Source organism: Ornithorhynchus anatinus, chromosome 11 (genome assembly GCF_004115215.2).
Source record: "Ornithorhynchus anatinus isolate Pmale09 chromosome 11, mOrnAna1.pri.v4, whole genome shotgun sequence".
Taxonomy (NCBI): domain Eukaryota; kingdom Metazoa; phylum Chordata; class Mammalia; order Monotremata; family Ornithorhynchidae; genus Ornithorhynchus; species Ornithorhynchus anatinus.
In genome coordinates, this window is record NC_041738.1 from 54,223,110 (window position 1) to 54,246,846 (window position 23,737).

The following is a 23,737-nucleotide window of genomic DNA, read 5'->3' on the forward strand; positions in this document are numbered from 1 at the left end:
ATAGCAGGCGGGCGGCAGAGGAGTCGTCGGGTACATCCGTATGGATGTTGAAGTCTCCAAGGATCAGAGTGGGCAGAGAGAAGGAGAGAAGGAAGGTGAGAAAGGGGTCAAGGTGGTTGAAGAAGTCGGAGGTGGGACCGGGAGGGCGGTAGATGACGGCGACAAGTAACTGGAGTGGGTGGTAGAGGCGAATGATATGATAGGGATTGACTAGCTTAGAGCCAGAGGCATGGACTAAACGACCTCTTGAGGTCCCTTCCAACTCTGGTGGAGAGAGAGAGGTCGGTGAATTCAGCTCGAATGGAAAAGCAGATCGTGGCCGATGGCAAACTGCTTCCAGACACTTCCCGTCTAGAGCAGGGGGAATGGAATCAAAAATTCAAGTCAACCCGAGACCGTGAGAGCCGTGTCAGAGACACGAGCCCGGTCCCCCTCTCTCCCCTCTCCTCCCCAACCTCAACCCCAACGGCCACCCCAGAGCAGCTCCCACCTGCTGCCTTCCTGTCCCCGCCCCCCGCCCTGACTCCCACAGTACTCGCGTCACAGTCAAGGCAGAGTCTGGGGCCGTGGGGCCTGCGACTTCCTGCTCCGGCCGCCGCCCCTCCGCCCCAACCCGCCTGGGCCAGACTGAGAGCGGGCCAAGCAGAGGAGCATGGAGCCTTGCCGGTGGCTGCCCGGGCTGATCCTGGTCGTGATCGTCACCCAGGGTAAGAGCCATCAGCCCTGCCCCGGGGGAGTCCACAGCGGGGCCGGGAACCCACTCTGGGACCGGTGGCCTGGCCCCTGGGGCCAAAGGGAGAGCTAAGGGGGCGGGGTCCTTAGGTTCTGGCCCACGCTTGAGTGGGGACATTGGATGCAGTCTCTTCCCCAGACAGCGCCTCAGTTTCCCCGGCTGGGCTGAGCACTGGGGGCCATGAGGGGAAGGGAGAAGGTTGGGAGGGAGCCACGGTCACGGGGAGGTGATGCCGGGGCTGGGGTATTTCCGGGTCCAGGACCCGGGAGAACAGGCAAAATCGTGAGAAGCCGCGACTCAGCCTACGTCCTCAGGGGCCTTAGCCGGGGAGGGGGTCCAGGGAAGACTTGGGGGGGCGGGAGGAGTGCAGAGCCCACGGGTCCCCCCGCCAAGGGGCGAAAGTGGGGCCGACGGCTGTCGCCAGCGGGCACAGACTTGACGACACCTTGAAGCCGTGGACGCGGGAAGAGATGAGGGTGGAGTTCAGCCCGTCTGGCCTGTCTGCCCTCCCGGGGGTCTCCAGCGAGTTGGAGGAGGCGGGGTCTGGTCGTCGGCGGGAGCCAGGCTGTTGTCTCCCTCCCCCGGAAAGGTAGGGGGCAGGGATCCAGTGAGCTTCCTCTCACCGGCTAGGGCTGTTCCGTGGGCCCGGGCCATGACTACATTACACAGAGGCCTTGTCTCGGGGCAGACTCCTGGCTCCGGAGGCGGGGGGTGTCTCGTCTACACCGGAAGAGCTGCGATTCACGCTGAGAAAACAGACCCCGGAGGACCAGGCTGCCGAGCGGGGATTTGCATCCGATTAGGCCATTTTGCCTAGCGGACCTCTCCCGCCTCGGGTTTTCTCGGCTCAGCTCCCTTGGGGTGTGGAGACAGGGACCGTCGTGAACTCAATCCACCTCGGAGGTGTGCTGGGGTCTGGGGTCGGCTGTCCTGAGGGTCATTCAATCGATCACTTAACCAACGGTCAAGGGCGCGGGGCCCTTGGCCTGACTCGGTCTCTGCTCTCTTCCCCCCAGGTGTGGACTCCGCAGATGACAAAGAGGGTAGGGACAGGACTTCATCATCTGTTCACCTCCTGACTTGTCTGGGGTCATCCCCCAGGCTCCCCGAAGAGGCAGTGGAACAAGATTGGGGGGCGCTGAGGGGAGGAGGGAAAGTGGGAAGTCACCCTGGGCGGGGCTAGTTGCGGGGGAGGGGTGGAGAGGGAAGGCCAAGGAGGGGATCCAGACTAGGAGGTCTTCCCCCAACCTTTGACAGAGGGTCTTCTCACCCCCACTAGGCCGAATAGAAATGGAGGAGATAGAGGACCAGTTGCAGGTGAGCTGCAAAAACGAAGAGCTCTACTTGCTAACCCATCCTGCGGCTGACTGGGAAAATCTAAAAAACAGGACAGTCATGACCCCCAAAATCACGGATTTCAGCTTCATGGTCAAGTGTTCCGACAAGTTATTGCAAGTGCACTCACGAAGTACGGACACTGGGACCCGGGGCTGGGTGCGCAAATCCCAGGACTTGGGGGAAAGGGAGCCCCTGAGGAGGGCCTCCTCACCCTGAGGAGGGTCCATCTTCTGTCCCCCTGTCCCCACAGTGTGTCAGAACTGCATCGAGGTGGACCCGGTCACGCTGATAGGGATCATCATGGGCGACATCCTGGCCACCGGGCTACTGGCCCTCGGAGTCTTCTGCATGGCCCGACACGAAGGGCGACCACTGTCTAGCGGTGAGGAGGGGGCCGGGTCCTTGGGAAGGGTTCAAACCCCTGCGAAAATCCCAACTCTGAACTGTAAGCTCTTTGTGGGCACGGAATGCGTCTATCGACTCTGTGATATTGTACTGCCCCAAGCGCTTAGTACAGTACTCTGCGCACAGTAAGCTCCCAGTAAATAAAATTGAATCGATTTCCTCCAGGTAGCCTTCCTTGACTAATCCTTCATCTCCCCGCCCTGTTCCCCCTCCCTTCTGCATCACCTATGCACCTGAGTCCATCCCCACTAAGCAATTTGGAGCTCACCCCACCCCCAACTCCACCAGATTTACGTCCAGATCCTGTCACTCTGCCGCTTCCCTCATCTGTCATCTGTTGAAATCCGTCTGCTCCACTAGACCGTAATTGAAATCATCTGTCTCCTCCACTAGACCGTAAACTCCTCTAGAGCAGGGATCCTATCTATTTACTCTATTGTACTCTCCTAAGCGCTTAGTACAGTTCTCTGCACACGGTAAGTGCTCAATAAATGCCTGTGATGAATTGAAGGGAAGGTATAGGGAGGATAGGGGACTCTCCTGGTTGTGATGGTGGGGCCGGTAGATGGAGGAGGTAATCCTCTTCATCCTTCCCACTCTGGTGGGGGCGCTTGGGGGAGGGGCTCTGTCTAGAGATAGCAGGAGGGGGTGGGGGTCCCGAAAGGACGTGTCTGGGCGGGTCCCGGGCCTCGTCCCGTCCGGGTGACATGGTTGGGGGGGGTGCTCTGGGGGCCAGCTCAGTCAGGGAGTCGCCTCACCCATCCAGTGACCCCCTTTTCTGTACCTTTCACATCCTGTAGCTTCCGACCAGAGGAGTCTGATGGCCAATGACCAGCTCTATCAGGTGAGTGTCAGGCCAGGGAGACCGGCCGGAAGGGCCAGTCTGCGGCAGGGAGACAGAAGGCAGGGTGGAGAACAGGCAGGCCCTCACATAAGCACACACACGTACACCAGGTACACCCACGACTACAGAGATAGAGTCACACAGAGACAAACAGACCGAATACACACTCGGCACCAGGAAAAACAACCCTTCCCCTTTCTCAGAGAAGGTTTAACAGAAGAAGGATCAGGCGTGGTTTCTGTCTCGGAAGAGACCCCACGCAGACACACACGGACGCTAATTCGATTGGACTGCGAGCCCGTCACTGGGCAGGGATTGTCTCTATCTGTTGCCGAATTGTACGTTCCAAGAGCTTAGTACAGTGCTCTGCACATAGTAAGCGCTCAATAAATACTATTGAATATGAATTGAATTGTAAATACAGCCGCACACACCACCACAATGGGATACAGGTAGAAACACACACTCTCGTAACCGCACATGCACACCTAGAGACACACCTATGACCATATGTGCCTTCACGTGTAGATATGCCCACATCCACGTGTGCACAGACATACCCAAGTACTCACGGACACAGCCATCCACGTAAAGGGAAACCCACAAACCCGAGCACACGCATCCACATGCCTAGTAGAAAGAATGGCGGCCCCAAAGTCAGAGGCCCTGGGTTCTAAACCCTGCTCCACCACTTGCCTGCTGAGTGACTATGGGCAAGGCACTTTACTTCTCCCTTTTCCCTCTGCTCCTTCTCTGCTCCCCCTCCGCTCTCTGCTCCCCCCCTTCCCCCTTCCCCTCCCCTCAGCTAAGCCCCCTTTCCCCTCCTTTCCCTCTGCTCCTCCCCCTCTCCCTTTCCCTCCCCTCAGCACTGTGCTCACTTGTATATATTTTTATTACCCTATTTATTTGGTTAACGAGTTGTACATCCCCGTGATTCTTATTGTGGTTACGTTGTCTTGTTTTGGTCCGTCTGTCTCCCCCGATTAAACTGCGAGCCCGTCACTGGGCAGGGATGGTCTCTATCTGTTGCCGAATTGTACACTCCAAGCGCTTAGTACAGTGGTCTGCACATAGTAAGCGCTCGATCAATACTATCGAATGAATGAATGAACTTCTCAGTGCCTCTGTTTCCTCATCTGTACCGTGGGAATTCAGTACCTGTTTCCCCCCACTTTAGACTGTGAGATGTGGGTTAGGGACTGGGTCATATCTACATATACTAAATCTACCCCAGAGTTTAGAACGGTGCTTAGCACTTAGTAAGCCCTTAACAGACACCACTATACATATATATGCACATCCACACATCCGCTCATACCTCCACATATCCACACACAAACATATGTATCCTCCCCAGAGCTTAGAACAGTGCTTTGCACATAGTAAGCGCTTAACAAATGCCATCATTATTATACGTAAGCCCGTGCACATGTACACGCCATCGACGCAAGCACACATCCACATGGGTAGAGTACACAGACACACATATATGTACACGCACACACCAACACACACACTCGCCAGTCTCTGGTCAGGTGGCCCTAACACTGATCCCTATCTCTTCCCCCACAGCCTCTCCGAGACCGGGACGACGGCCAGTACAGCCACATCGGAGGCAACCGGCCCCGGAAGAAGTGAAAGCTCCAACTTGGGTCCTCCGTCTCTCCCCTCCCTCTGTGATCAATAAAGTCTCTCCTGCTCTTGCCCCAGGCTCAGGTCCAGGCTCTGCCTGGTTGCAGAGACAGAATTCTGGGGTTGGGCTGGATTTCTTGCTTCCGCCAAGACTGGATCTCAGTGAGATGGGATCCATCACTGGGGCTGGGAGTGGCGTAGGGACTGGGACTGGGACCGGGGGTTGGGCTGGACCGGGACCGAGCCGTTCCTGGATTGGAAAGACTAGGGCTGGGGCTGGGTGTCTGAGTACGGGGTTGGACTGGGTTGGGCTGGACTGGACTGGGTTGGGCTGGGGCTGGGGCTGGGCTAGGCTGGGCTGGACTGGGGCTGGGGCTGGGCTGGGTTGAGCCTTGATGGAGGCTAGATTAGGATTGGGCTGGGGCTGAGATGGGTTGGGGCTGGATTGAGCCTTGACTGAGGCTAGATTAGGATTGGGCTGGGACTGGGCCAGGGTTGGGCTGGATCTGAGGCTAAGGGTGGGCTGGGATTGATCTGGGGCTGGATTGGGTCTACGGCTGATGTGGGGCTGGATTGGAGTTGGACCGGAGCTTCACCCAGTCTGGGCTGGGGTGGGGCTACCTCAGTGAGCCCTTAGAGTGCCAGGAACTTTGAGAGTCCAACCTAATCGGTCCCCCTTTATCCAACCCCAAAGTGGGCTCAGGCTCATTTCCAGGTGGCACGCAGGCAGTTCCTCCAGAACTTCAGGGTGTCTTGGTCCCAGCAGCCCAAGGGACCTCTGAACATAGGCAGGACTTCTCAGAGGGATTTACCTTATTGTCTCATCGTGGCGTCCGGCCCGAAGCCCCCAGAACTGGACAGCGGGGTGTGGGGGTGGGTGGGGAGTTCAGAACGGCCTGGGTTCTGCTGGGCGGTGCCAGGTTGGACCGGGCCGGGCCAGGCGGTGCTCGGGTTCGGCCCCTTCCCTCTCCCTGGTTCCGTCGCCGGGCGACGCCGGGGGTGGGGCCGAGGCACCAGTGGTGTGGGGAGCTCTGCTGGGGATGGGTTCCCGCCCTTCCCCCACCGGGTTTCCTCCCTCCCAAACCCTAGCAGAGGTAGAGTGGGACGGGGTGGGGGCCGAGGCTGAGCGTTTCCGGGCTGGCTGCGGGATGAGCGTGGGAGGCAGCAACATCAAGGGGAGCTACCACGGGCTCAGCTCCGCCGAAGGGCAGAGCGACGGGCTGGGGGGCGGGGAGCAGGGCCGTTCGCCTCTTCATTGTGATTAATTTCTTCGCAAATACGTGAGCGTGTAAGCTTGATGGGAGCAGGCAACGTGTCGCTTCTCCGTTTTGTACTTTCCCAAGTTTAGTGCAGTACGCGGCGTCCGGTGGACGCCGATAAATAAGATCACTACTGCTGTTTTTGTCCTTTCACTGGTGGACCAGGCCTTCTCCAGCCTGGGGCTGGACCTACAGACTAGACTCCATATGGCTGACCCCTCCCACTAAGCCACTGCTCACTTCCCCGCTTACCGTTCGGAAGGCGCCATTTTCTCCTCTCACTCCCCTAGGCTTTGGCCTTGTCCCCTTCTTGGTAGTCTGGCCCCCGAGATCCTTCCAGTTCCAACTTCAGTGCCCTCTACCTCCCCCAACACCTGGCAGTCTGGTCTCCTCTTAGTCTCTTCCCATTTTTTTAAAATGGTATTTGTTAAGTGCTTACTATGTGCCAGGCACTATTCTAAGCACCGGGGTAGATACCAGGTGACACAGTCCGTGTCCCACGAGGGGCTCACGGTCTTAATCCCCATTTTACAGATGAGGTAACCGAGGCACAGACCAATGAAGTGACTTGCCCAAGATCACTCAGAAGGCAAGTGTAGAACTGGGATTAGAACCCCAGAAGGGATCAGAAGGACTCTCAGGGCTATGCTCTAACCATTAGGCTGTGCCCCACCCCTCCCCTCCTACCCCTGGCAGCCTGGTCCCTGAGACCCTTCCCAATCACCCTCCAGTGTCCCCCACTCCCCACATCTTCCCTCTCACACCTGGAGGCAGGCCCAGTTTCCAGGTTGGGTAGGGGTTCTTTGCCAGCATGGAGGTGGGAGGGAGAGCTGGACGGAAGGTTCAGGGAGGACGCTGCTGGCCCAAGTATTAACAATAATAATAATAATAATGGCATTTGTTAAGCGCTTACTCTGTGCCAAGCACTGTTCTAACCGCTGGGGTGGATACAAGGTAATCAGGTTGCCACACATGGGGCTCACGGTCTTAATCCCTATTTTCAGATGAGGTAACTGAGGCACAGAGAAGCGAAGTGACTTGCCCAAAGTCACACAGCTGACAGGTGGCGGAGCCGGGGTTAGAACCACGATCTCTGACTCCCAAGCCCGGGCTCTTTCCACTGGGCCACACTGTTTCACACGTAACCGGCAGCTAAGTTGGGGAAGAAAATTGTGGTCACCTACCCTTCTGGGGGCTCCCAACCCCCTCGACTCTGGTGTTCTGCAGTGGTTAGGGTTTGTTTAAAAGGCCCAGCACAGCTGAGAAGCAGATTTCCCCCTCCCCGACCCCTGCTTCTCTCAGTCTTAGAGCAGCCCCCAGACGGCCTCACACCTTGCTCACCAGGACACGCTTCTCCCACCCCACCAGCCAGCAAGGGTGCAGGTTGGTCAGGGCAGGATGTGGTCTGGCGGATAGAGCACGGGCCCGGGAGTCAGAAAGACCTTGGTTCTAATCCCAGCTCTGCCACTTGCCCCCTGCGTGACCTTGGGCAGGTTACTTCACTTCTTTGTGCCTCAGTTCCCTCATCTGTAAAATGGGGATTAATTCTGTGAGCCCCGTGTGGGATACTCACGTATCTGTAATTTATGTACGTGTCTTAATTTATTTATTTGTTTATATTAATGGCTGTCTCCCCCTCTAGGCCGTGAGCTTGTTGTGGGCAGGGAATGCGTCTATCGTTCTACCGTACTCTCCCCAGCGCTTAGTACAGTGCCTGGAACATAGTAAGCGCTTACTAAATTCCATAAAAATCCCCATAATACGTACTGACGCGACCAGCTGGAGACTCGGCCCAAGACCCAGCCCCAGAGACCTCGGGGTGGTGCGGTGGGGTCGGGGGGACGCAGAGGAAGGACAACTCAGAGGAGCGGCTTTCGGCCAAACACCCTTTAATGAATTTTCTCAGTGCCAGGGAGAGCAGCAGGAGGGGAGTGGAGGGGCCCGAGGGCCGGAATGAGAGGAACCAGAGAACCCATGGACCAGTGTTATGGGTGAAGGTGACAAAACCCTTCTTCCTCTTCCCCCAAACCGCAGAGAGAGAGACAGAGAAAGAGAGAGAGAGAGAGAAAGCAATAGCAGGGGGCAGCAGTAGAGATGAGGAGCACGGTCAAAGCAGAGCACTGTGAGACTTTTCTGCCTGGAGCAGCCCAGGTCGGGCACTCGCTCCATAGGGCCCCCGGGGATGGGGGGAATGTATTGAACTTTATGGGAGTCAGTCCCCGTGGTGGGTGGAGGCCGGCTGACTTGGCGGGGGCAGGGCAGGAGCCGGGAGAGGAAGCAGGAATCCCAGAGCAGGAGGCTGGATCCAGGCAACTTCAGATGCCCCTCTGGTTCAGGCCGGAGTACACGTCGCGCTGCCCCTTCCGGATGGGCTGGGGTCAGAGGGAGACAGGTGGGGAAGGGAGAGACGGGGATGGGGAGGAGAGGTGAGTTGGACTGATCGACGGGAGAGGATTTGAGAGATTTGCTTAGTCCCTTCCCTGCTCTGGGCGACTCCAGTGCCCCAGACCCTCTGCCCTTGGCCGGGGGATTCCTGCCCAGACTTTTCCCAGCCCGGAGAGGCCACGTCCAGCCGGGCTGGGCTGCTGGACAGGCAGGAGGGCTCCCCCACCCTGGGAAAACTTCCCTTTGACCTCCTGCACGCCGTTACCTCATAGTCCGGGTTGGGGACGGGTGGGGGCCGCTCTTTGGTCGGTCCTGCAGTGGTCCAAAAATGCATAGGTTTCCTGTGAGGGAGTTCTCACCGCTCCCCGTCGGCAGCGGGCCTGTCGCTTCCTGTACCCCACTCCCTCCTCTCCCTTCACCCCATCACCTCCTCACAGCCCTCTGCCTAGTTAGAAGTCTCCCTCCCTACCCCCATCTCTCTCCCCCCACACCACGTTCTTCCCCTCTCCCCTCCCGGGGACCCCGTCCAGTACCAATGTGGATAATCAAGCAGCCCCCTCCCCCCTGGGTGTCGGGGGCCCGCGGGCTCTCACCCCTGGGCCTGCCGGTGGTTCCGGCTCCCCGTCCGGTGGCCTGGCCCTTGCGGCTCTTGCTCCAGTAGTACACCAGCACCAGCACGCCCAGCGTGACCAGGACATCCCCCAGGACGATCCCGGCCACGGACAGGAGGTCCACTTCCACGCACATCTCACACACTGCAGGGACGAGGTCGGAGTGAGCCAGAGGCCGGGGTGAGCCATGGCTTGGGGGCAGGGGCCTGGCCGGGGGCAAGGGGGGAGGAAGGGAGCGTTGGTGGGGCGGGGTGGGAGCAAGGGAGGGGTCAGATCCCCAGAGGCCCCTGCCCCTTTAGCTAATCTGCGGGTGACCGTGGGCTGCCTGCCCCCAGCTCCAGGGGCCCCCTCCCCTCCCCCTTCTGGCTCCTCATTACCTCTGGCTCTCAGGTACAGTTCATATATTTTATCGGCAACTTGACAACGATAACTTCCACTGTGTTCAGCCTCAGAAAAATTGTCCACCACCATTGTATTTCCACTGGGTAACTCCAAATTTCCTGGGGCTCCCTTCCAACTTGTCGATCCTTCCATTTGAGGGCAGGAAATGGTGACTGTGGTCCCGGAGATGGAGACATCAAAGAAAGGTATGACATCTAGGAGAGACAAGAGAATTCAGACAGCGTGTCCATCGGGTAAAGACAGCCCGCTTTGAGAGCTGGGAGCCAATTGGATGTTCAGGGATCCATCAGCTCATCAACCAATCTGGGTTCGAGATCTCCTTCCCTTACCTTAAGGAAGGGAGAGCGATGGTCTGGAGACTTCTGGTCGGTGGCATTGGGGGTGCTGAAGAATGGGGGGTGCGGAGGGTGGGAGGGGCATTGGGGATCTTGTAGGTTCATTCATTCATTCAGTCGGTCATATTTATTGAGCGCTTACAGTGTGCAGAGCACCGTACTAAGCACTGGAAAGTACAGTTCAGCTACAGAGAGACACAATCCATGCCCACAACGGGCTCACAGTCTAGAAGGGGGGAGACAGACAGCGAAACGAGTAAACGTGGCTTAATAGAAAGAGTATGGGCTTGGGAGTCAGGGGTTGTGGGTTCTAATTCCGGCTCCGCCACTCGTCAGCTATGTGACTTCGAGCAAGTCACTTAACTTCTCTGTGCCTCAGTTCCCTCATCTGTAAAATGGGGATGAAGACGGTGAGCTCCACGTGGGACAACCCGATTACCTCGGATCTACCCCCGGAGCTTAGAACAGTGCTTGGAACCTAGTAAGCGCTTAACAAATACCATCATTATTATTATATTATTATTATTACAGTGGGGCCTGGGAGCTCTAATGATTGAGGAGGAGGACTGGGGAGGAGGGAAGGGAGAGGAAAGGGTGAGGAGAAGGAGGCTGCTGATTGGGGAGTGGATGGAACTGAGAGGGAGGGATGGAGGGTTAGCAAAGGAAAAAATCCCAACAAACAGCTGTTTAAAACAAGAGACTCTTGGATATGGGAAACCGGGAAGCGGAGGAATCCATAGGGGTAAGGGGGAAAGGGAACTCCCCAAATCCTCAGCTCCACCTCATCCTCCCTTTGAACCCAGGGCCGTAATGAAATGAGGGCCCGGGCTGGCTGACTGGATTGGGATCCCACAGCTTTTGCTGCCTTGCTTGGCTGCTTCTCCCTCAATTCCTGGTGATCCCAGAAGTGCCTCTCCCCCCTCCCCCCCCGACCCCGGGGCTCTTTCCCACCCACCCCGGGGCATTTCTTTCAATCCACCACGCCCAACTCGCAGCACCGTCCCCCAGGCCTGGATCACCTCCACAGTGAACTTCCTTCCGCTTACATGTGCTTGTGCCACAGAGGGCTGGTGGCGGAAATCCAGGCACGAGGGCCATCTCGTCCATCTCAAATTCATCATCACCTTTTACAACTCTGCCACCCTCTCCTCTGCCCAGCAACACTATTTCTCTTTCCTTTCTGACTCCCACGCCCACTGTTGCTATCTTTTAAACCCTTCCTTAAAACCCAATACCTCTGCATTACCTTTCTCTCTCCCCTAATGACCTAGCCATCCTCTAGATTATAAACTCACTGTGGACAGGGAATGTGTCTACCAACTCTGTTATACTGTACTCTCCCAAGTGATTAGAACAGTGATCTGCACACGGTAAGCGCTCAGTAAATGCAATCGATTGATCGATTGATTTACCGACAAAATTCAAACGAGCATGAACCCCACTAAATCTCTCCTTTATCTCTCCAGCTCCCTCCTACCCCCCATCTACTCTTTCGTCCTTCCTGGACACCTCTCAGAAGGAGATCTCCTGCCCCATCCCTTCACAACTTATTAAATCATACGCTCCGACTCTTCTTTCCAACCCGATCGCCATTTTCAACCGCTCATTCTCCAGTGGATCCTTCCCTCTGCTTTCGAACGCAACCACGAATCTCCTATCCTAAAAAATCCCTCTCTCCATCCCACTGCTCCATCCAGCTATCATTCCATCTCCTTTCTACAATCTTTAACCAAACTCCCAAGTTATTTACACCTGCTGCTTCCACTTCCTCTCCTCCAACTCCCTCTTTGAACCTCTGTAATCTGGCTTCTGTCCCCTTCTTTCCACTGAAACTGCTCTTTCCATGGTCGCCAATGCCTTTCTCCTTGCCAAATCTAATGAACTTTACCTTATCCTAATCCTTCTTGACCATTCATCAGCCTTGGGCACTGTGGATCACCCCATTCTCCTGGAAACACTACCTAACCTTGGTTTCTTTGACACTGTCCTCTCTTGGTTCTCCCCTATCACTATGGCTGCTCCTTCTCCATCTCTTTTGTTAACGCTTCCTTTGCCTCCCAGCTACGGGGGTTCCTCAAAGCTCAGTTCTAGGTCTCCTTCTGTTCTCAATCCACATTTATTCTCCCGGCGCTTATCCGCTTCCACGGTTTCAACTATCATCTCTATTTGGATGACTTCCAAATCTACCTCACTAGCCTTTGACCTCTCTCCTTCTTGGCAATCTCACATTTCCTCCTACTTCCCGGACATCTCTACTTGGATGTCCCAACGACCCCTCAAGTTCAGTATGTCCCAAACTGAACTCATCTCCCCTGCTGACCGCTCTCCTCCCCATTATTTTCCCATTACTGTTGTCGACACCACCACCTGCCCTGTTTCCCAAGCCTGCAACCTCGGCATTATCCTTGACTCCACTCTCTCTTCAACCCACACATTCAGTCAGTCGCCAAATCCTGTTGGTTCTTTCTTCACAACCTCTCTAGAATCCACCCCTTCCTCTTCATCCGAATTGCCACCATCTTGGTCCAAGCACTTGTCATATTTCAACTCGATCAGTGCTTCAGGCTCCTGGCTGACCTCTCCGATTCCATTCTCTCCCCTTTCCCCATATTGTACTTTGCTGCCTGGATAATTTTCTTAGAACATCATTCTGCACAGTTTCTTCACTCTTCCAAAACCTCCAACGGCTGCTCATCCCTCTCCACATCAAACAGAAACTCCTGACCGTCGGCTTTAAGGCACTTAATCAGCTCTTCCCCAACTCCTCCTCTATCCTTGCTCCTTTCCCAATACAACCCAGCCCTCTCAAGTCACTCCTCCAATGCCAACCTATTCACCCTGCCTCACTTTCTTCTCGCTTACTGCTGACCTCTTGCTCGGGGCCTTCCTCCTGCCTGGAACTCCCTCCTCTTTCACATCTGCCAGACCACTACTCTCCCCATCTTCAAAACCTTTCTAAAATGACGTCTTTTCCAGGAATCCTTTCTTTACTAATCTTTCATCTTCCCTCCCTATTTCCCCCTCTATTGCCTCATCTATGTACTTTAATCTTCACTCCCTAAGCACTTATTATTATTATACGGCATTTGTTAAGCATTTACTATGGACCAGGCACTGTATGACCATCTGGGGTGAATACAAGATAATCAGGTTGGACATAGTCCACGTCCTACATGGGGCTCACAGTCTTAATTCCATTTTATAGACGAGATAACTGTGGCACAGAAAAGTTAAATGGCATGCCCAAGGTCACACAGCAGACAAGCGGTGGAGCCAGGACTAGAACTTCGGTCCTTCTGACTTCCAGGCCCGTATTCTAACCACTGGGCCACGCAGCTTTTCTATTATTATTATTAATAATAGTAACATGAATAATAATAATATCGGTGTCGAGCACAGTTCTAAGCACTGGGGTAGACACAAGTTAATCAAGTCAGGTACTCGTTCCTCCCTATTTTCGGCCCCACAGAAATTATGTACATTTCTTTAAACTTGGTAGCTCCCTCCCTTCCCGTAATATACCGTTACGCCCCACTCCCCTGCTAGATTGTAAGCTCCCTGAGGGCAGGGATCATGTCCTGTTATTCTAGTGTTTTCTCCAAGCACTTAGTAAGGTGCTCTGCCCAGAGAAAGTGCTCAATAAACATGATCGGTCGAGAGGTTAGAGGTCAGTTTCAGCCCTCCGGACCCTGCTCAGTGTGCTCTCTCACGAAGGGTTCAAGAAAAGGAACAGGAATGTCTCACCATCTTCTCCTTCTTTTTCTTCTGGAAATGGAAGAGAAGAAAAATAGTAAGACAACAGGACTCCCACGCAGACCCTCACCCTCGGGCTCCCAGGTCCACACCCTATCGGGGGCCAGCCAGCGTGTGAGCACTCGGGCCACTGGCTTTTTGTTCCCCTCTAGATTCTAACAGAAAGCTCATTGCGGGCAGGGAATGTGACTGTTTATCATTATATTGTACTCTCCCAACCGCTTAGTACAGTGCTCTGCACACAGTGAGCAGTCAATAAATACAATAGAATGAATGGATTTCATTTGAGAAGCAGCATGGCTTAGTGGAAAGGTTAGGGGCTTGGGAGTCAGAGGTCATGGGTTCTAATCCTGGCTCTGCCACTTATCGGCTGTGTGGCTTTGGGCGAGTCACTTAACGTCTCTGTGCCTCAGTTACCTCATCTGTAAAATGAGGATTAAGACAGAGACCCCTTTGTGGGACAACCTGCTAACCTTGTATCTACCTCAGTGTTAAGAACAATGCTTGGCACCTAGTAAGTGCTTAACAAATACCAGTATTGTTATTATTATTATTATGGGGTTCAGAGCTTTAATCCCCATTTGACAGATAAGGTAACTGAGGCACAGGGAAGTTAAGCGACTGGAAGTTAAGGACACACAGCAGACAAGTGACGGAGCTAGGATTAGAACCCAGGACATCTGACTCCCAGGACTGTGCTCTTTTCCACTAACAGTCTAGACTGTAAGCTTGGTATGGACAGGGAACGTGCCTGCTAATTCTGTTGCTCTGTATTCTCCCAAGTGCTCTGCTTGGATTGATGGTCCTGGTGGATTGATGGTCCTGCCTGCTTCCTCATCATTCTTATCAACATTCCCTTCGGAGGGGAAATTGAAGGAGGAGCAGAGGGTGGAGTTGGGACATAGGAGAGGAGGGGAGAGATGGATGCTTTGTTGATATCAAAACCAACTCTGTTATATTGTACTCTCCCAAACAGTACAGTGCTCTGCACAAAGTAAGTACTCAGTAAATACCGTTGATTGATTGGTTGATAAAGAAGAAGAAAACTCTCTCACTTGGCTCCAGACACCCCTGGCTGGAAAACAACAGAGAAAAAATTATAAGTAAACTCTGTGAGGGGCTGAATCCCCTTTTCCCCTCTTCCCATCCTGGACAGAGAGTGAGGCAGATACTGCATTTTGCATTGTGTCTCCCCTCCCAGTCTCCAAGAAACTTCTGTTCCTACACTCTGGAAACAGCCTGGGGTCTCCCCCGGCAAACTGACCCGTTATGCCGTGGACTCGCTTTCCTAGATATTACAAGGCCAAAAATAATCTAGATAATTCCACCCCACTTCTTTCTAACTCAGCAGAAGCACTGATTTAGGAGGACTTTACAGGAGGTCTTTGTCCAGAGGCTTTTTTAAACTACCTAGTGGAGAGGCCAGGACCAAAGAAGAACTTGGCAATTGAGCTGATTTGTCATAAAGGGGTTTGTCACGGGCCACACGCAGTCGCTCGGGTGGGAGGCAGCCATCTGGGTGGTGTCAGCGGAATGAGGGGGGAAAGGACCGTGGCGGGGACGGGGGAAGACCCTTCCCAGGGGTCATCGCAAATGAGTGAGGATCCTGAGGATGAGCAGGTCTCCAAGCAGTGGAGTAGGCCAGAGGGGGTCGGGGTCATCTCTTCCATCCTCCTTGTCTTCCAAACATCCGAAGGGACAGAGCAGGGGCCCAGACACTGTGTCAGCTGCTCTGTGGCAGGAAGCAGGTTCAGAGAGGAAAGGAGCCTGGCGGCCATTTTGTCTCAGCCTTCATTTTATAGGCAGACACCCTCCTATTGCGTGACAGAGAGCCCGAGGGGATGGGGAGTTTAGGGGACTACAGCATTGGCAGCGGAGGTCTTGGGGGCTTGAGGTGATTGAGAGCCAAAGGGTGGCCTTCTCTCTTTCTTATTCCAACCTCGTCCTGGCACCTGAAATTTCCCCAGTTTCATCCCCCTCATCTCCACCTGGTTCTGCCCCCAGCTCTGTCCGCTCCCCAGAACCCATCTTAGTTCTCCAAGGGTCCTCACAAGTCTCCAGGGAGGTTTGATTATTGGCTTCCTCAGACCTGGGGGCGATGCCGGTGTAGCTATGTACCTGAAAGAGGCGCTTAGCTCACCTGCCATGAGCCAGATTCCCAGCACTGACCCAGAAAGTCCCCGGTCCCATCTTCGTTCACTCCTCGATCTGCCGACTGGAGGTTTATTTCCTCTGAAAGACAAACGGGGCGGCGTGGGAGAACAGGAGACCCCTTCAGAGCTGCGGGCGACGGCCCCTTGGGGGGCCTCCTGCTCTCTAGCTCCCGGGGATGGGGGACTGAGAGACTCACCATTTCCAGGTGCCCGGGGCCCACGGGGAGGGTGCGATTCTGAGGCCCACACAGGAAGTGTGGAGCATCTGACGAGGCCGCCTCGGCTCAACGTCACAGCCACACGGAGTCGCTCGGGGTGGGAGGCAGCCATCTGGGTGGTGTCAGCGGCTGAGGGGGGAAGGACCGTGGCGGGGACGGGGGAAGAAGGCTCGGGAGCCCAACTCACCCCCGACAAGCACGTCGGCTGTCCCCAGTTAAAACATCGCCTTGGAGCACCTCCGGAGGGATTTCTGGAATCAGGGTCACGGACCAGTTCGCTCCGGAGCCATTCGAACCTGAGCCAGAGCAGCCGGCCTGGAGTCCCAAATGCCTGGGCCTCGATGCCGAGGAATGGATGCTGATTTGCATGATTTGCCACGTCATTTGCAGACCCTTCTTTTCTTTTCCAAAATGCCCAGGCATCAAAACGTGTGGCCTAGTAGAAAGAACACAGGCTTGGGATTCACTGGGCCTGGGTTCTAGTCCCAGCTCTGCCACTCACTTGCTGGGTGACCTTGGGCTTCGCTTCTCTGTGCCTCAGTTACCTCATCATCTGCGAAGTGGGGATTCAATCCTCTTTTCCCTCCTACTTTGAATGTGAGGCCCAAGTGGGACTTGATTATCGTGTACCTACCCTAGCTCTTAGTACAGTGCTTTGCATATTGTAAGGGTTTAACAAGTACCACAGCTGTTATTATTATTAACCCTAATCCTGGGGCCCCCTCTCTCCCTCATCTCTCAGATAGAGCAATCGATAGTTGTCCCCATTGTTTGTCTGGCTCCTTGTGGACCAATCTCTGCTTTCTCTAGTAACCCATAGAGACCGCTCATCCACCAAATGTCCCTCCTACTTAGGACTGTGACCCCTATGTGGGTCAGGACTGTGCTTCCAAACCTGATAAACTTGTATTTTCCCCAGCGCTATAGAAACAGCGCTTGACACCTATTAAGTGCTTAACAAATACCACAGAACCAACCAACCTACCAAGAAGCTTATCCCAAGATTACATCAACCTCTCTCAAACTTACTGCTCCTTCTGGATCCCACCCTGTTGCCAAAACATCCGTCGGCCAAACCAACTGTCCATTCGGCCCAGGATTCTGCCTCGAATACAGTCCTCATCCCCACTATCAGCTTGGGCGAGTCTGGTGTGAAAAAAGGTCTTGTTGGGCGGGGCTCAGAGCTAAAGGATGACTTGAGTTGGGAGGGAGGGACTCTTATACCTTTGACTTGGATGGGAAGTAGTATGGCCTAGTGGATAGAGAACAGGTCTTGGAGTTAGAGAACCTGGGTTCTAATCTCAGCTCTGCCACTCGCCTGCTGTGTGATCTTGGGCACTTACCTTCTCTGTGCTTCACTTTCTTCCTCTGTAAAATGGGAATTAGATATCTGTTCTCCTTTCTACTTAGGACTGTGGGCCCCGTGTGGGACAGGGACTTTTGCCCAACCTGTTTATCTTTTATCTATCCAGTGCTTAGTACTTTACTGGGCCCATAGAAAGCCCTTAGCAAGCAGCACGCTTTTTTAAAAATGGTATTTGTTAAGTGATTACTATGTGCCAGGCACTGTTGTAAGGGCTGGGGTAGAGGAGCAGCGTGGCTCCAGTGGAAAGAGCCCCGGGCTTGGGAGTCAGAGGTCATGGGTTCTAAATCCCTGCTCTGCCGCCTGCCAGCTTGTGACTTTGGGCAAGCCACCCTAACTTCTCTGGGCCTCAGTTATCTCATTTGTAAAATGGGATAAAGACCGTAGCCCCACGTGGGACAACCTGATCACTTGTATCCCCCCCTCAGCGCTTTGCACAGAGTAAGCGCTGAACAAATACACACATTATTATTATTATTCTGTGGAGCTGAGGGAGGGGTGATGAAGGTGCCAACCATAGTGCCAGAGCTATGTAAAGTGATTGGGGGAAGAGGAAATGAGGGCCTAGTACGGGAAGGCCTCTAAATTTCACCATCACTACCAAGGGGCGTAGGGCGAAGTCTTCATTCTCGACAAACCTTCGTGGACTCTGTCTCCCCCTGTAGACTGTAAGCTCCTTGTGGGTGGGGATCTCATCTACCAACTCTGTTGTACTGTACTTTTCCAAGTGCTTAGCAGAGTGCTCTGCACACATGAAGCGCTTAATAAATACCATCGATTGATTGATTAAGTTCCCCTACTTTTCAGCACAGATACAGTGAGGATCACCAAGTGTGGAGTGAACACAGTCCCTGGCCTTGAAGAGCTCCCAGTCTTAGAGAAGCAGCATGACTTAGCGGATAGAGCATAGTCCCCGGAAGTCAGAAGGTCATTGCGTTCTAATCCCGGCTCTGCCACTTGTCTGTTGTGCGGCCTTGCGCGTGGGCCTAGTGGGAAGAGCCCCCGGCTTGGGAGTCAGAGGTCATGGGTTCTATTCCCGGTTCCGCCACTTATCAGCTGTGTGACCTTGGGCAAGTCATTTTACTTCTCTGTGCCTCAGTTCCCTCATCTGTAAAATGGGGATGAAGACTATGAGCCCCACATGGGACAACCTGATTACCTTGTACCCGCCCTGTGTTTAAAACAGTGCTTGGCACATAGTAAGCGCTTAACAAATGCAATCATTATTATTCTCTGTGCCTCAGCTACCTCATGTAAAATGGGGATTAAGACCGTGAGCCCCATGAGGGACAGGGACTGTGTCCAACCCAATTTGCTTGTATCCACCCCAGTGCTTAGTACAGTGCCTGGCATATAGTGAGCACTCAACAAATTAATGGCCAAGGATCCATCTACACTGAAATTCAGGTTTGCTCATGACAACTGTGGCTTTCTAGTTAATTTTGTTCTTGTTTCTGAATGGATGAGGGAATTGGGGAAGTACTTTTTTACTTGGAGTTGACTATACTTGGGGTAAAGTCCCTAAAGCCTGCTGCAGGCCAGAGGAGGGAGAAACCAGCCCTGGTTTTCTGAAAGGAAGCAGTGTGGCCTACTGGAAAGAGCAAGGGCTTTGGAATCAGAAGAACTGGGTTTCAATCCTGACTTTTTTTTTAAGGTGCTTACTGTGTACCAGGCACTTTTCTAAGCACCGGGGAAAAATACCCAATAATCAGGTTGACTTCGTCCACGACCCACATGGGACGCACAGTCTTAATCCCCCTTTTATAGATGAAGCATGGTGTAATGGATAGAGCACGGGCCTGGGAGTCAGAAGGTCATGGGTCTAATCCCAGCTCTGCCACTTGTCTGCTGTGTGACCCTGGACAAGTCTCATCATTTCTCTGGGCTTCAGTGACCTCATCTGTCAAATGGGAATTGAGACTGTGAGCCCCATGTGGGACAGAGACTGTGTCCAACCTGATTTGCTAATATCGACCCCAGTGCTTAGTAAACAGTGCTTAACAAAAACCCATTTTTATTTTTATTATTACGATGTAACTGAGACACAGAGGAGTGAAGTGAGGTTGCCCAAGGTCCACACAGCAGACAAGTGGCAGAGCCAGGATTAGAACCCAGTTCCTTCTGATTCCCAATCCCGTGCTCTATCGTGGTGTAGTGGATAGAGCATGGGCCTGGAAGTCAGAAGGTCATGGGTTCTAATCCCAGCTCCACCACTTGTCTGTTGCGTGACCTTGGGCAACTCACTTCACTTCTCTGGGCCTCAGTTACCTCATCTGTAAAATGGGGATTGAGACCGTGAACCCCATGCGGGACAGGGATTCGCTGGTATCCACCCCAGCGTTTAGTACAGTGCCTGGCACACAAGAAGCACTTAACAAGTACCACAATTACTAGGCTGTGCTGTTTCTCATTAAGTGTCTCTACCACTCGCCTGCTGTATGACCTTGGGCAAGTGATTTATTGTGAGCCTCACGTGGGACAACCTGATTACCCTGTATCTACCCCAGAGCTTAGAACAGTGCTCTGCACATAGTAAGCGCTTAACAAATACCAACATTATTATTATCTGTAGAATGGAGCGTCAATACCTGTTCCCCATCACCCTCACCCTTTAAGTGAGGGCCAGGGACTGTGTCCAACCTGATTATCTTGTATCTACCCCAGCAGTACAGTGCTTGACACATAGTAAGAGCTTAACAAATGCCATCGATATCGTTATTATCGTCGATGACAGATTTTGGGATCGTGGAGTTCTCCGGGACTATTGCATCCCTGCCCCACCCCCCAGCCTCCATGCCGACCATCCCCCGTCTCACACGCCCGCAACCTTGGTGTCGTCCTTGACTCAACCCTCTCATTCAACCCACAGATTCAATCTGTCTCCAGATCCTGTCAGTTCTACTTTTGCAATATTGCTAAAGTCGCCCTCTCCCCTCCATGCAAACTGCTGCCATGCTGATCCAAGCACTTATCCTCTCCTGCCTAAACTACTGCATCTGTCTCTTCGCTGACCTCCCGGTTTCCTGTCTCTCCCCTCTCCAATCCATACTTCACCCTGCTGGATGGATCAGCTATCGACAAAAATGTTCAGTCCACGTCTCCCCACTCCTCAACAACCTCCAGTGGCTGCCCATCCAACTCCGCATCAAACAGAAACTCCTTTCCGTCAACTTTAAACCACTCGATCAGCTCACCCCATCCTACCTCACCTCATTAACATCTTACTATAGCCCAGTCTGCACACTCCACTCCTCCGGTGCCCAGTTATCCAACTCTGCCCAGATCTCTTCCATCTCATTATCGACCCCTTTCCCATATCCTCCCCCTGGCCTGGAACTCCCTCCCCCTCACATATGCCGGACCACCACTCTCTCTACCTTCAAAGCACGATTAAGGTCTCACCTTCTCCATGAGGCCTTCCCTAATTAAGCCCTCTTTTCCCTGACTCGCTCTCCCTTCTGCGTCATCTATGCACTTGGACGTTTGATATTCACCCTACCCCCAACCCCACAGGACTTATGAACATATCTTTAAATAATTTGTTATAATTTATTTGTTCATACCGATGTCTGTCTCCCTCTCTAGACTGTAAACTCATTACGGATGGCGTAGTCGATGGAGCCCGGGCCCGTGAGTTAGAAGATCATGGGTTCTAATCCCGGCTCTGCTACTTGTCTATCTTGTGGCCTTGGGCAAATCAGTAAACTTCTCTGTGCCTCAGTTACCTCATCTGTAAAATGAGGTATAGCCTTATGCTGGACAGGGTCTGTGTCCAACCCCATTTGCTTGTAACCAACCCAGTGCCTGGCACATAGTAAGTGCTTGACAAATACCGTTATTATTATCGTTATGGACAGGGTACACGCCTGCTAATTCTCTTGCATTGTGCTCTCGCAAGCGCTTAGAATGGTGCTCTGCACATAGTAAGCACTTAATAAATACCATCGATTGATGTCAACGATATAGACAGTCTCCCCCGGAGGCAGGTGTGTCCAACCCGATTTACTTATATCTACCCAGCGCTTAATTCAGTGCCTGACACATCGTAAGTGCTTAACAAATACCGCAGTTAATATTATTATCATTATTTTTATTATTATTATTATCGAAGCCCTAACTATCTACACTGAAAAGGTAGGATGCAGAAAGTAGAAGCCATGGAGAAGCAACTTGGCTCAATGAGAAGCAGTGTGGCTCAATGGAAAGAGCACGGGCTTGGGAGTCAGAGGTCGTGGGTTCTAATCCCGGCTCCGCCGCTTGTCAGCTGGGGGGCTTTGGGCAGGTCACTTACCTTCTCTGTGCCTCAGTTACCTCCTCTGTGAAATGGGGATGAGGACTGTGAGCCCCATGTGGGACAAGCTGATTACCTTGCATCTACCTCAGCACTTAGAATAGTGTTTGGTACATAGCAAGCGCTGAACAAATACCGGTATTATTATTATTATTATTTATTATTAATACCTACATGAGCGATGGGAATTTTCAATGCCATTCTAGCCGCCACGAGCCCCCTGGACCACCAGAGGGAGCTTTTGGCCGTTTCTTTCGCTCCAGCTGCTGCCGTGCACTGCGCTAGACGTTTTGGAGAGCACTGTGCAGAAGAGTCAGCTAATCCCTGCCCCGAGGGAGCTTCAGAAGGGGTGAAATTTGCAGAAGAGGCGTACGACTGGTTTATGGATTCACTCATTCTTTCATTCAATCGTATTTATTGAGCGCTTACTAAGTGCAGAGCACTGGACTGAGCGCTTGGAATGGACAATTCGGCAACCGACAGAGACCATCTCTGCCCAACGACGGGCTCGCAGTCTAAACGGGGGAGACGGACAACAAAACAAAACAAGCAGTCGGGCATCGATGCCATCAAGATAAATAGAATCATAGATATAGATGCCTCATTAATAAAGTAGAGCAATGAATGATATCTGTGGCTGGGGATCCTATCAGATCCATTCATTCAATCGTATTTATTGAGCGCTCACTGTGTGCAGGGCACTGTACTAAGCGCTTGGAAAGTCCAATTCAGCAATAGAGACACCAGTCCCCAGTAGAAGGGGTTGAATTACCAACCCCTAATAATCCTCATCCCTTCTAATCCCTGCTCCGCCACTTGTCTGCTGTGTGACCTTGGGCAAATCGCTTCACTTCTCTGGGCCTCAGTTACCTTATCTGTAAAATGGGACTGTAGGCCCCACGTGGCACAAGGACTGTGTCCAACCCGATTTGCTTGTATCCACCCCAGTTCTTAGTACAGCGCCTGGCACTTAGTAAGCACTTAACCAATGCCATTACCATTATTAATAATAGTTATTATCTGCCAGTCGCAGGATGCAATCTGATACCTGTCTGGCTCGGGTTCCCGGATCCCTGGTCCATCTCTGGCAGATCTTTAATAAGAACAAGTAGGAGAAGAGGGCAGGTAGACCTGGGGGATGCCTGGATAGTTCTTTGCCCCAAGACCAGAAGAAAAGATGGGTCTACACTGCAGCAGGAGGGATTTAAGTTAGCTCGAGGAAGAAGTTGCCAGACATGAAAGCCTTTAAAGCACATCCCCTTCCCTGCAGGTTTGTCTGGGGTGGTTTGGAGATGACTCTGCCTCAAGTCAGGGGATTGGGTGTAAATGAGGAGTTTACATCCACTGAATAGAAGGAAAGCTTCTCCTAAAACTGTAAATTCCTTGAAGGAAGAAATCATGTCCATTACTACTACCAATAATAATGGTATTTGTTAAGCACTCACTATGTGCCAAGCCCTGTTCTAAGCGCTGGGGTAGATATAAGGTTATCAGGTTGTCCTGCGTGGGGTTCACAGTCTTAGTCCTCATTTTACAGATGAGGTAACTGAGGTACAGAGAAGTTAAGTGGCTTACCCAAAGTCACTTAGCTGACAAGTGGCAGAGTCGGGCTTCGAACCCATGACCTCTGACTCCCAAGCCCATGGTCTTTCCACTCAGCCATGCTGCTTCTCATAATAATGATGGCATTTGTTAAGCCCTTACTATGTGCCACGCACTGTTCTAAGCGCTGGGGTAGGTACAAGATTATCAAATTGTCCCCTGTGGGGCTCACAGTCTTGATCTCCATTTTACAGATGAAGTAAATGAGGCACAGAGAAGTGAAGTAACTAACTAATTTTAGCGTACTCTGAAGTGCTTAGTGCAGGGCTCTGCACACAGTAGGTGCTCAGTAAATAATATTGATTGATTAGATGAGATAACCTTCAGTGATCTCAGTGATACCCCCCTAAACCGCTCACCCTCTTATACCGCTCCCTCTCTAAACCGCTCACCCCCTTATATCCATCCCTCTC

At 52.9% G+C, this 23,737-nt stretch overlaps 2 protein-coding genes across 4 annotated transcripts; one reads left to right on the forward strand and one right to left on the reverse strand.

Annotated features, from left to right (window-relative positions):
* The first annotated feature begins 525 nt into the window (after window positions 1-525).
* On the forward strand, window positions 526-5,102 carry LOC100090811 (T-cell surface glycoprotein CD3 delta chain-like). 3 transcript variants are annotated; one of them, XM_029076213.2, is made up of 6 exons: window positions 526-707; window positions 1,750-1,776; window positions 2,013-2,201; window positions 2,322-2,453; window positions 3,277-3,320; window positions 4,893-5,102. In XM_029076213.2, the coding sequence occupies exons 1-6, from the start codon at window positions 653-655 to the stop codon at window positions 4,956-4,958; spliced, it is 513 nt and encodes a 170-aa protein (XP_028932046.1). In that variant the 5' UTR covers window positions 526-652; the 3' UTR covers window positions 4,959-5,102. The 3 variants fall into 3 exon arrangements, with proteins under 3 accessions (XP_028932046.1, XP_028932048.1, XP_028932047.1); XM_029076214.2 differs by lacking the exon at window positions 526-707 and adding an exon at window positions 1,108-1,636; XM_029076215.2 differs by lacking the exon at window positions 2,013-2,201 and having other exon boundaries at window positions 542-707.
* A 2,981-nt stretch (window positions 5,103-8,083) lies between these two features.
* On the reverse strand, window positions 8,084-16,135 carry CD3E (CD3e molecule). The gene is made up of 8 exons (XM_029074532.2): window positions 16,048-16,135; window positions 15,838-15,929; window positions 14,754-14,772; window positions 13,689-13,711; window positions 9,585-9,803; window positions 9,190-9,351; window positions 8,862-8,908; window positions 8,084-8,583 (listed from the first exon to the last, which is right to left on the reverse strand). The coding sequence occupies exons 2-8, from the start codon at window positions 15,842-15,844 to the stop codon at window positions 8,527-8,529; spliced, it is 534 nt and encodes a 177-aa protein (XP_028930365.1). The 5' UTR covers window positions 15,845-15,929; window positions 16,048-16,135; the 3' UTR covers window positions 8,084-8,526.
* Window positions 16,136-23,737: the final 7,602 nt, after the last annotated feature.

Bases quoted from the DNA above. Each gene is read 5' to 3' on its own strand.
- LOC100090811 (XM_029076213.2), top strand. From the start codon at position 653: ATGGAGCCTTGCCGGTGGCTGCCCGGGCTGATCCTGGTCGTGATCGTC. The intron at 2,202-2,321 runs GTACGGACACTG...CTGTCCCCACAG, and splicing joins ATTGCAAGTGCACTCACGAA to TGTGTCAGAACTGCATCGAG. The intron at 2,454-3,276 runs GTGAGGAGGGGG...CACATCCTGTAG, and splicing joins AGGGCGACCACTGTCTAGCG to CTTCCGACCAGAGGAGTCTG.
- CD3E (XM_029074532.2), bottom strand. The intron at 9,804-13,688 runs GTGAGACATTCC...TGTCTCTCCTAG, and splicing joins AGAAAAAGAAGGAGAAGATG to ATGTCATACCTTTCTTTGAT. The intron at 8,584-8,861 runs GTAACGGCGTGC...CTCTGACCCCAG, and splicing joins TCCCCAACCCGGACTATGAG to CCCATCCGGAAGGGGCAGCG.